General features: G+C 46.9%; 1 protein-coding gene across 1 annotated transcript in view; it reads right to left on the minus strand.

Annotated features, from left to right (window-relative positions):
* The window catches only part of WNK2 (WNK lysine deficient protein kinase 2), a 130,571-nt gene that overhangs the window by 38,967 nt on the left and 78,796 nt on the right, over nt 1-12,808 (minus strand). The window contains 3 exon segments of the mRNA XM_077138321.1: nt 11,204-11,323; nt 11,865-11,910; nt 12,278-12,448. Coding sequence (XP_076994436.1) covers nt 11,204-11,323; nt 11,865-11,910; nt 12,278-12,448 — 337 coding nt within the window.

Here is a 12,808-nt window from a genome sequence, read left to right on the forward strand (position 1 = left end):
AGGATCTCAAATATATCATACCATCGCCTTCTTGCCTCCATAGTGCCAGCTGAGAAGTCCAAACTCAGTCTTATGTGGTTTCCCTTGTATATAGTAGATTGTTTTTCTCTTGCCACTTTCAAGAGTTTCTGCTTCTCTTCCAACATCAGACACTAATTAATATGTGTCTTAGGGAAGGCCTATTTGGATTAATTCTGTTTGGAATTTGTTGTGCTTCTCTGATTTGCATATTTGGGCAGTTTTTCCCCAGTATAGTCTCCACTAATCTTCCTAGCCCTTTACTCTTCTCTTTTCTTTCTGAGACACTGATGATTCTTAGAGTTGTGTACTTTGTTTTGTCCATCATTTCCCTGAGATCCAATTTAAAAAATTCCATCTTTTTTTGTCATTCTGGACTTTCTATTTTGTTCCACTGGTCTATTTGTTTATCTTTATGCCATGACCACACTGTCTTGATTACCATAGTTTTATAATAGTTCTTGAAATCGGGTGATGTGACCACTTCAATGTTCCTCTTTTTCCAAATTTTAATGTCCTTTTTGTTTTCTTATGAATTTCAGAATCAGTTTGGCAATTTCTATGAAGAGACTGCTAGTATTCCTGAGTGAAATTGCAATGAATTTATAGATCATTTTGGGCAGAATTAACAAAGAAACATAAATCTTTTGATTCATGAATAGGCCACTTGCTTGGATCTTCTATAATAAATTGCTCTCAATACGGTTTCATGGTTTTAGCACATAGGTTTTGTATATATCTTGTCAGATTTAACCCTAAGTAGTCCATATATAATTTCAACTTTTGGATTGTGGGTAGTATATAGAAATACAGTATATTTTGCATAATCATCATTGTATCCTACAATTTTACTAAGCTCATTCATTGGTTCTAGTAGTTTTTTGTAGATTCCTTTGGCTTTTTGCCACAGACAAATATGTTGTCTGTGAATAAAGGCTATTTGAATTCTTTCTTTCCAATCAGGATGCCTTTTATTTCCTTTTCTGTACTTTCAGACTTCCAGCAGAATGTTGAATAGAAGCAATGAGCAGATATCCTTTTGTTCTTGACCTCTGGGAAAAAAACATTCATTCAGTCATTTATATTCCTCTACCAAGTTGAAGAAGTTCTCTTCCTGGTCTGCTGAGAACATTTATAGTTGTTGGATTTTGTCAAATGGTTATTGTACTTCTATTCAGCTGATCATATGGATTTTGTTTGTTCATTTATCTATATGGTGATTACGTTCTTTTCTATACTTCTGGAACACATGGAACAAGTGTCTGTTTTAATGTGTTTACATGTTAATTCCAACCAACAGTTACAGGCTGGTTTCACGTGTGTGATTTTTTTGCATCGTGGGTCATCTTGTCCTGCCTGGTGAATCTGTGTGCTGGATGAATTTGTATTCCTATGAATATTCCTGAGCTTTGTTCTAGGATGCAGTTCAGTCTGGCTTGTTAGGTGGGATGACAGGAACACTTAGTAGGGTGGTAATTATTCCCCACTAGAGGCAGGGCTGTCTAGGTGCTCCCCCCATGCCATTTGAATCGTGGGGCTCTCCACTCCGGCGAATGGGAACAGGCAGCCCCACCGCGCAGGAGTTCTGAGAACCGTTCCTTCTAACACTTCCAGGCGGGCCGTTTCCAAGCGTCGGCGCCTTTCCTCACACACGTCCTCATCAGAACTCCACGTGAAGGGAACCTGCTGAGGACCTCCAGGCTCCTCTCCTACACAGCTCTCTCCTCTCCAGAATGCCATCCGTGCAACCCCGGCCCACGGCCCTCCAGCCTCCGGCACTGTCCCCACCTGCACCAGCCAAGCCTGCCCCCTCCTCCCGACGCACGCTCCGGGTGGGCGCTCCAAGGAGTAACTGAGATGAGCAGTTCTTCCACCTTGCAGAGGCTGATGTTCTTCACCGCTCGTGGTCAAAGCCTTGAAAACACGGGTCGTATACTTCATCTGATGTGGTCATTGACTTCCGAGGGACAGTAAATTCAGTGCCTGTTACTCTATCTTGACCCAAAGCCTAAGTCTGGGGTCCTTTTTATCGTCTGCTCTTTTATGCTATCTTGTCACAAAGCACGCCTGGTTAGTTTTTTCAACTTACATAAAAGTACTTGTTCCACTTTTTTTAGCTGTCACAGAGTACAACCGGCCCTTTCCTTTGGTGTAGAATCCTGTGAATCCACCACCTCGACCGTGTCACAGAAGCCTCATCAAACCCCAAACCCTCCGCCGTGACACCCCTTTACAGTCTCTCCCCACACCCCTGAGCCCTGGCAACAAATGACCCTGTTCTCTAGCACGACAGTTCAGTCTTCTAGAGACTATCGTTACAAATGAATAATACAGCACGGACCCTCCGTGAATGCTTATCCCACTCGGTATGAGGCCTTAAGGCACACCCGTGTGGGTGCACGTGGCCGCAGTTCACTTCTTTTTATGGCTGGGAGGGACCCGATTATATGCTACATGGTTGTAATGCAGATTGTTTACCCATCCACCCGCTGCAGAGAATTTTGGTTACTTCCAGTTTGGGCAATCATGAATAGAGCTGCTATAACTGGTCATGTACAGGTGTTTAAGTGAACACGAGTTTTCATTTGTCCAGAGAAAATATTGAGGAGTGACAATGCTGTGTCATCTAGTCAGGGTACGTTTAATTTTATAAGAAACTGCAAACTGTTTTCCAGTTTTTCATCCTACCGGCGCTAGATGAAAGTCCCAGCTGGTGCATTTCCACACCGAGACCTGGTCTGGTCAGTGCAGCTGTCCGAGCAGATGCGCAGTGACACAGCCTTGTGGTTTCAACTTGCATTTCCCTAGCAGGAAAGGACACTGGGCATCTTTTCAGGTGCATATTTGCCATCCTTATTGCCTCTCTGGTGAAGTGTCTGCTTGAGTCCTACGCCCATTTTTTTTTTAACTTTTTTTTATTGTATAGTATAACATATATATAAAGCAAAGAAATAAAAAAGCAATAGTTTTCAAAGCACTCTTCAAAAAGTGGTTACAGGATAGCTCCTTTATCCACCTTTGAACGGAGTCGTTTGCTTTCTTACTGTAGAGTTTTGAGAGGAATTTATGCGTTCCAGACACCAATACCACAACAGACAGACGTGCGATCTGCAAATGCTCTCTCCCAGTCTGCAGCTGGTTTTATAGATCATGCTTTCAGGGTCGGCCTAAGAACTCCCTCCCTAACCACAAAGACTTCCCCCAATGCTTTCTCCCTGAAGTTACATTGTCTTACATTTAAACTCATGATCCATTTTGAATCAATTTAGAAATAAGACATGAGGTGTAGGGTTGAGGTTCAAGGTTTTGCATGGGAACAAGCCAACTGTTTCAACACCATTTGCTGAAAAGACAACGCTTCGTCCACTGAATTGCTTTTGTATCTTTGTAAAAAAAAAAAAATCAATCAATCAATCAAACGGCCCTATTTGTGGGGGTCTATCTCTGGGCTCTCTGTTCTGTTCAGTGAGCTACAAGTTAGTACTTTCAGTAATACTGCAGTGTCTTGATTGAATTATAAGTCTTCACATTGCCTCATGTTATTCTTCTAACATCATTCTTCTCCAAAACAGTTTTAGCTGTTCCTAGTTCTTTTGCCTTTCTATATAAATTTTACAATCAGCTAGTCTAAACCTAAAAAAAATATTATGCTGGGATCTGACTGCTATTGTATTAAATTTATAGATCAATTTGGAGAGAACTGACATTTCTTGTTTGAGTCTTTCAGTCCATGAACATAGTATGTCATTTAGATTTTCATTTCTTTTATCAGTATTTTGTAGCTTTCAGCATATAGGTTCTATATATGCTTTGTCAAACGTGTACCTATGCATTTCCTCTTTTAGAACTATTGCAAGTGGTTCGAATTCTTCACTGCTGCTGTAGCCACATGACTTCTGCTGCATGTATGGGCCTTGTATTGTGTGGTCTTGCTGGGCTGTTCTGGGGGCTTCTTTGTGGTTGTTTTGTAGAATCTATATACGCAACCATGTTACCTGCAAACAGGGGGAGTTTTATTTCTTCACTTCCAATCTGCAGGCCTTTTATTTCTGGTTCTTGCCAATGTAAAGTCAGCAAGACTTCTACTTTGATGTTGAATATGAATGGTGAAAAGAGACATCCTTGCCCTTTTTCTGATCTTAAGGAGAACATATTTGTTCTTTCACCATTAAATATGATGTTTGTTATGGTTTTTTTTTGTAAACGTCCTCTATAAAGTTGAGGAAGTCCCCTGCTTCTCCTAGTTTGCTGAGAAATTATACTCAGCAAAATAGATACTGTATTTTGTCAAGTGCTTTTTTCTGTATCGATGATTGACATGATGCTGTTGCTTTTTTCTGTTAAACTATTAGTAAGAAGAATCAATTAAGATCTGAATATTGTCTTCCCAGGATAAACCACACTTTGTTAAGGTGTATTCTTTTTATATATTACTGGACTTGAACTATCAATAACTTACTGAGACATTTTCGCATCTACACCCATGAAAGATATTGGTCTGGAGTTCTCTTTTTTAGGTGCTGTCTTTGGTTTCTACATAAGGATATCGCTGAACTCACAAAATAACTTCAGAAGTGCTCTCTCCTCTTCTGTTTTCTGGAAGAGATTGTATAGAATTGGTGTTACTTCCATTCTACATGTTCGGTAGATTTTGCCAATGAAACCATCTGGGTTTGGAGAATTCTTTTTCAGGCAATCTTCAGCTAAAAATTCAAACTTTTTAGCTAAAAAGTTATGGTGCTATTCAGGCTACTTCTTCTTCTTTTTTTTAATGTGGACAGGCACCGGGAATTGAACCCGGGTCTCCGGCATGGCAGGCGGGAACTCTGCCACTGAGCCACCGCTGCACTGCCCTATTCCTTCTTGAAGGCGTTTTAGAACTTTCAATGAATCAGTCCATTTCATCTAAGTTGTCCAATTTACGTGTGTACACGTTTAGAGTATTCCATCATTACCCTTTTACATGGGGTCAACAGTGTGAAAAAGAAAAGTTCCACTTTCATCCCTGGTACTGGTAGTCTATCTTTTCCTTTGTCGTCTTATTAGAGCTTTATGATTTTACTGATCTTTTCAAAGAACAGATTTTTTGTTTCATTGGTTCAGTCGATCATTTTCTACTTTAAACTTCATTAAGTTCTGCTCTACTTTTATTCCTTTCTTCTGCTTGCTTTGGATTTATGTTGTTTTTGTTTTTCTGGTTTCTCAAGGTGGAAGCACAGGTTACTGAGACCTCCTTTTTTTTGCAAGGGCAGGTACCAGGAATCGAACCCAGGTCTTTGGCATGGCAGGTGAGAACTCTGCCACTGAGCTACCATGGCCCACCTGAGACCTCTTTTTTTAATGTAAGCATTTAGCGTTCTAAATTTCCCTCAAGTCTGAGCTCCTGCCCACAAAATTTAAAGTTTTATTTTCATTTCTATTCACTTCAAAGTATCTCCTAATTTTCCTCAAAACTTCTTTGGCCTACAGATTATTTAGAACTGGACTGTTTAATTTCAAAGTGTTTGGAAATGTCTGTTCTCTTTCTGTAACTGATTTCTAGCTTAATTACAGTATGGTCGGAGAACACACTTGATATGATTTCAAGTCTTTAAAATCTGTTTTGCTTTGTGGCTCAGAATATGGTAATAGTTTCACGTGCACTTAAAAAGAATATTCTGTTGTTGAGTGGAGTGTTCTATAAACGACAAATAGGTCAAGTTGGCTGACAGGACTTCTCTAACCTTGCTGAGTTCCTACCTGCTGGTTTCACCTATTATTGAGAAAGGCGTGCTCTAAGTCTCCAACTCTAGTTGTGGATGTGTCTTTTTCTCCTTTCAGTTGTCAGTTTTGAAGCCCTTTTGCTAGGTGCATACACATTTAGGATTACTATGTGTTCTTGAGGAATTAACTCATTTATGAACATGTAAAGTCTCTTTTTAAACCTGGTTATTTTCTTTGCTCTCAAGTCTATTTTGCCAGGTATCAATACACCCATGCTAGCATTCTTTTGTTTGGCATTACATAGTTCATATTTCAATATCCATTTTCTTTTAACTCACCTATATCACTGTATCTGAAGCAAGTTTCTTATAGACTGCATCTTTTAAAAATATTTTTATTGAGATATCCTCATATACCATACAGTGCGTCCAAGATACACAATCAGCAGTCCACAACACACGCCGTCACACTGCTGTGCATTCACCACACACAACGCCGTCGCACTGCTGTGCAATCACCACACACAATGCTGTCGCACCACTGTGCAATCACCACACAACGCCATCGCACCGCTGTGCAATCACCACACACAATGCTGTCGCACCACTGTGTAATCACCATACAACGCCGTCGCACTGCTGTGCATTCACAACACACAATGCTGTCGCACCACTGTGCAATCACCACACAACGCCGTCGCACCGCTGTGCATTCACCACACACAACGCCATCGCACCGCTGTGCAATCACCACACACAATGCTGTCGCACCACTGTGTAATCACCACACAACGCCGTTGCACTGCTGTGCAATCACCACACACAATGCTGTCGCACCACTGTGTAATCACCATACAACGCCGTCGCACCGCTGTGCATTCACCACACACAATGCTGTCGCACCACTGTGTAATCACCACACAACGCCGTCGCACCGCTGTGCATTCACCACACACAACGCCGTCGCACCGCTGTGCAATCACCACACACAACGCCATCGCACCGCTATGCAATCACCACACACAATGCTGTCGCACCACTGTGCAATCACCACACAACGCCGTCGCACCGCTGTGCATTCACCACACACAATGCTGTCGCACCGCTGTGTAATCACCACACAACGCTGTCACACCATTGTGCAATCACAACACACGCTGTCACACCGCTGTGCATTCACTACACACAACGCCGTCACACCGCTGTGCAATCACCACACACAACGCCATCGCACCGCTGTGCAATCACCACACACAATGTTGTCACACCACTGTGCAATCACCACACAACGCCGTCGCACTGCTGTGCATTCACCACACACAACGCCGTCGCACCGCTGTGCAATCACCACACACAATGCTGTCGCACCGCTGTGCAATCACCACACAACGCTGTCACACCGCTGTGCAATCACAACATACAATGTCGTCACACTGCTGTGCAGTCACAACACACAACGCCGTCACACCGCTGTGCATTCACCACCGTGATCATCCTTAGAATATCTGCACCGCTCCAGAAAAAGAAATAAAGGGAAAAAAAGAAAAAAACATACATCCTGTACCCCTTACCCTCCCTCTCATCAACTACTAGTAATGCATTCTACCTCATTTTTTTATCCCTATGCCCCTATTATTTTTTTGCCCTTATTTTTTATGTAGCTTGCATCTTACTTCAAGTTTTTTCTTTATTCATTCTCAGAATCTCTGACTTAATGATGTATTTAACCCATTTACATTTAATGATTTGTATATTTAAAATTAAGTCTATAATTTTATTGTTTGTTTTCTCTTCTTGTTCTGCCATTGCTTTTGGATCCTTTGTTTCCCCTTTCCTGCCTTCTTCTGGGTTATTTGAACTTTTTTCTTTTAGCATTCTATCTTAATTTATATCTAGTAACTTTGACTATGTCTCTTTTTATGATTCTTTTAGTGGTTACTCTAGGAATTACAAAGATACATATTTTTCACAGTCCACTTAGAATCAGTATTTTACCATTTCAACTGGAATACAGGAAACTTCACCAAATACCTCCCCATACCAATAGAGTTCTAAACCCTAAACCCATCACACAATATTATAATTTTTGCTCTCTTGTTTCAAAGAAAATAGTCTGTAATTTCTGCCCAGATATTCATCATTTTTTTTTGCTCTTCCTTCAGTTCCAACAGCCCAGGTGTCCTTCAGAGAGAATTTTCCTCTGTCTGAAGGTCTTCACTCAGCAACTCTTTTAGAGCTGACTTACTGGCTATGAATTCTTGATTTTCTCCATCTTAGTTTTATTTTGGTTTCAGTCTTAAAGGGTACAGGGCATTTTTCCTAAAGGTAGCATTCTGGGTTGACAGTTCTTTTTCTGTTGACACTCTAAAGACATTGTGCCACTTTCTGCTAGGCGCCATGGTTTTTTATGAGAACACTGCAGTTATTCAAGTCGCTCTTCCCCTTCTAAGCAGTGCATCATTTTTTTCTAGCTCCTTTCATGATTTTTTTCTTTGTCTTTAGTAGCCAGCAGTTTGATGATGATATGCCTAGGAATAGGTTTCTTTTGGTTTAACTTGTTTGGGTTTGCTCATTTTATTGAAGCTGTAAGTTTACACCTTTTGCCAAATGTGGGATTTTATTTCTTAAAATATTCTTTCAGCACTTTTTCTTTCTCCTCTCCTCTTGGGACTCTGATGATATGAATGTTGGACCTTTTCTTACCATTGCTGAGAGTCTGTTCATTCTCCCTCTGTCTTTCTGTAAATGCTCAGATCAGATCATTTCAATTGTTTCAATTTCAGTTTTAAAGTTTCCATTTGTTTCTTCTTTGTATCCTTTATTTCACTGCTGATAATTTCTACTTTAAAGTTACAAAAACGTTTGTGACTGCTTGCTTATATATTTTGTAACAGCCATCTTTGTCAGATAATTCCAACATCTAAGTTATCTTTGCATTAGCATGTGTTGACTGTTTTTTCCATGCAAATTGTCATTTTCACCTTCTCCACTTGGTGTGTAGTTCTACATTGTAGTGTCAACAGTTTGAACAATACTGCATGCTGGGTCTTGTGTAAATTTTCTTGCAAATGCTGACATTTCTGTTTTAGCGGCAACGACCTGGTTAATTCAGGCTGCAAGCCCCAAGCCACCTGCGATGGGCTGTCATTCCAATGTCAGCTCAGTTTCCAATGACATTACAGTTCTATTCTGATAGGAAACAGGGGGACCACTCAGGGTCCATCCAGAACCTGGTGGGGTGTGTGTCCATCCATGAGCTCACTTCTCACAGGTTTTTGCATATGCTAATGAGGATCCGGTCCATGCCTGCCCAGGCTGGGGGTGAGCCCAAGGTTGTAACCAAGTTTTTGGGACTGTTTTCCCAAGTTCTTTCCTTTCCACCATCACCCTAACTTTCTGGTGCCCCAGGACTTCCTTTTGCAATCCCCGGGCTGGAAACTACCTTCTTCCACAGCTGTGCCATGCAGAGCCAAGCAGTGCAAAGTAGTGCCAAGCAGTAGGGGAATTGAGAGCAGGAGGGAACAAGCTCTGGGGTTTGGATCTGCATCTGGGAGTCAGGGCTCCGCCGGCCACCAGAAAACCCCTGCCAGTCTTGGCCCCAGGATGGCTGTCTGCTGCTGCTGCCCCAGCTGTGGCTGTGGACTTGCCGGCAGGCTGGGCGTGAGAGGACGGGGGACGGGGCTGGGGGAGGGAGCTTGCCCCACTCTCTGCACCGGCCTCCCCTGCAGCTCAGCACTTCCTTCTGATCTTCAGGAGACACCCCAAGAAAAATGCTAAACCCGCTGCTGGCTCGGTAGCTTGCCAAATTCTGGCCCTCTGCTTCTTTCTGCTGTTTTTCGTTTTTCAAAGTCTGCAAACTGCTGTGCTGTGATTCTGTCCCTGTTCCATGGCTAAGCTCAGAGCAGTTATATTTTACGTATGTGTCAGGTGTTGTACTGCAAGATTGTCAGCACAGGTAATTTCAGACTGAGAATTATGTTACCTTCCTGCAGAAAGAATTCAAGTGCTCCTGGCTAGGACCCAGCACCCAGGAGCACCCGAGTCAGGGCTGAAGGTGTGCTGCTGCCTCCACACGGGTCTGCCTCCTCTGGCTGCCCCCTGTTCCTACAGCGGTAGCCTTCAGCAGAGGTCCAGCAGAGTCTGCACCTCTTTCTAGCCCAGTAGGGGGGTCAGAAGCAGCCAGCCCTGCAGGAACTGGCAAATGCCCCCAGGGGAGAAGCGACCCGCCCCCTCGCGTCCCTCGCCTCCCTCCAGGGGCGCTCCACACCCTTGTGCTTTCCCTGGCGCCTTAAGCAGCTGAGGTTCAAGATCGGCCAGCTGTCCTGGGCACGCCCAGGGGACGGCTGGACACACGCAGATCTACCAGACCCGACCAGGTTCTCCCAGAAGTGCTTCCCTCTTTTTATTTTTTCTTACAGATTGAAAAAAAACTGTTCCAGAAAGGTTTCCAAAGTCACCTGGTGCACCAATGAAGGAACCTGGGTTTAAATCCAGGGCATGTCCTCTTACTCATCATGCTGTACTAGAGTTAGCTTTATTTCATAAGAATTTTGCCTGTGATATTGCATGTGTGTGTATTAAAATCAACAAGTAGTAAATCCTTATGGATTAAACCTCGGCTGTCATAGATGAGGCTTCCCCTGTGAGCGCTCCCTCTCAGCTCGGTTCACCCTTCATCAGAGACCCTCATGTGTCCATTTGGTACATGACTTCACTGGGGACCTTGTGATTGCTGTTAGGATGCCTTTACCCCACAGGTTGAAATCCTCAGAAGTACAATGGAAGTTACTAGAAGCACGTATGATGTGAAACTAAAATTGGCTTCCGGATATTTTTCACGGATGTATCATAAAATTAAATCAAGTTATAACGCCAACAATTTTTTCCTCTGAAATTACAGGGAATTAAACATTAAATCTGTTCAAACGACTATTTTCGGCATCCTCAGGGATCCTAGAACCAACATTTAACTGACAAGCCCGAAGGGCAAGTGTGTCAGAAGCCTGTATGGGTAGGTGCAGGCTGACAACTGAAAACCAGAGAGCTCAGCGCTGAGAGGAGCCCTCCACTCCAGCCCAAACACTGCAGAGCCCACCATGAGTGCCCCCCCCACCCCGGGTACCGTGACAGGAGATGGGTGGGTCCCGCTCAGCAGCACCTCCTCTGCTACCTGTGTGCTCAGGGCGTACCTGGCTGCACCTGGGGGCTGGTCCCCCAGCTCTGCTCAGCAGCACCTCCTCTGCTACCTGTGTGCTCAGGGCGGACCTGGCTGCACCTGGGGGCCGGCCCCCAGCGTGAGCACCTCAGCCTGGTGGGTGGGATGGTCAGGTGTCAGAGCAAAGGGAACAGAGACTCCGAGCTCAGCCTGCTGCGGGGCTGGGGGCTGAACTCTCCCGTGGTCCCAGAAGGAGCCCCGATGGGGGCTGAACCCCCGTGGTCCCAGAAGGAGCCCCAAGGTCCCCAGGACGGCTGGCGGCCCCTACCTTGGCTGGCTTCGGGCCGCAGGGCGCTCAGCGGCAGCGGAGGCGAGGACGCTGGCGCCTCTGCCGCTGGGTTTTCAGCCACTGGGCAGATGATGAACCAGCGCTTCCCTGTGTGCAACACTGGAGGGCAAAGCGGAGGCGGCGTCAGCACTGCGCAGGCCACTCGCGGCGCCTCCTACCTCAGCACGCACGCCACGCACTGCAGGGCCTTTGCCTCCAGGGTGTGGCGGGGGTGCCCGGGACCGTGAGCGAGGCCCTGGCGGGCACCACATGCCCTTCACTCGCGTCAGCAGGTGGGGGCGGCACAGGTGGCCCCTGGCCTACAGCCTGGCAGACGAACCGAGCCCTCTGCGCTCTCCTGGGCACCGCGGCACTGCCAGCCGCCAGGTCCAGCAGGCATAGCCCAGTCCCACCCGAAACAGATGCAGCCCTGCGGCAGGAGGGCAGTCGGGGGCGGGCTGGGCAGGGCCTCCCCACAGCTCTGGCAGGACCCATTTCTGGAGCTCTCATTCGTGTCCCCACCCCAGCGCCCATGCACAGCCAGTGTGATGCTGACCCCTCACGCAGCCTCCACTGACCGCCCCGGGGAGAGGACGATCTGGAGGAGACTTTTCGGGGGCTCCTGTCCACTTGCACAGGGGCAGCAAGAGGGCGGACTCACCATTCTGCTGGTAGACAGCAGCGCTGGCCTGGGATTGCCGGTTTTCCTGAAGGAGGCAAAGCAGTGGGCTGGTCAGCACAGCACGAGCACAGGTCTGGCCAGGCCCCCTCAGCAGCGCAGGGCTGCGGACATCAGGAGGCCCTCGGGAAGCACCGCCGCCTCCAGGCTTCCCCCCAGGGCCTATAACTGCTTCTCTTCCGGGAGGTCGGAGTCTTTCAGCAGATCCTGAAGCCACCAGCTTTCTCCTGGCAGAGAGCTGGAAGCCGGAAGGGCAGAGACCGGCCCAGGCCCCGCCCCCACCCCAGGGTCCGCCCCGGAGGCCCCGCCCCCACCCGAGGGCCCACCCCTGAGGCCCCGCCCCGACCCCAGGCCCTGCCCTTTACCCCGTTCGTCACCCCCTCCACCACACTCACCTCGTCCGCGTCCAGGCCGCACGTCCCCAGGTGCGGGGGGCTGGCCCCCGGGTCCGAGCCACGGTCGCCATCCGTGTCCTCGCCGAGCAGGTCCTCGGCCTTGTCCATCACGTCCTTCATCTGCTCAATGAAGGTCTCCCTCTCGCTCTGCAGGATGAAGTCGTGCTCCACCTGCGCGGGACCAGGCAGGGCTCGGGCGCTTTCCCCCGGGCCTACGGGGCGCCTCTAGGGGCTCTTCCAGGCCACGGGCCAGAGGCAGGAGCTGGCGGGTGGGCCGCCTGTGGGTCCCTGCTGCTCTGCGGCTCTAGCACGTCCTCAGGCCTCTGGCCACTGCGTCTTCCCACCCGCTCAGCAAGGCCGCACCCCAGGGGGACGTGCCCCCCAGCGCACAGAACACCCCCCACACCCCACGGGGACGGACATCTTCCAAACCCCACGGGGATGCCCCCCACACCCCAGGGGGATGCCCCCATGCCCCACAGGACACCTCCGAGGGGCCCGTTTACACTGCTGTACCCAGGGGACTAAGAA

Source organism: Tamandua tetradactyla, chromosome 2, assembly GCF_023851605.1.
Source record: "Tamandua tetradactyla isolate mTamTet1 chromosome 2, mTamTet1.pri, whole genome shotgun sequence".
NCBI classification, from domain to species: domain Eukaryota; kingdom Metazoa; phylum Chordata; class Mammalia; order Pilosa; family Myrmecophagidae; genus Tamandua; species Tamandua tetradactyla.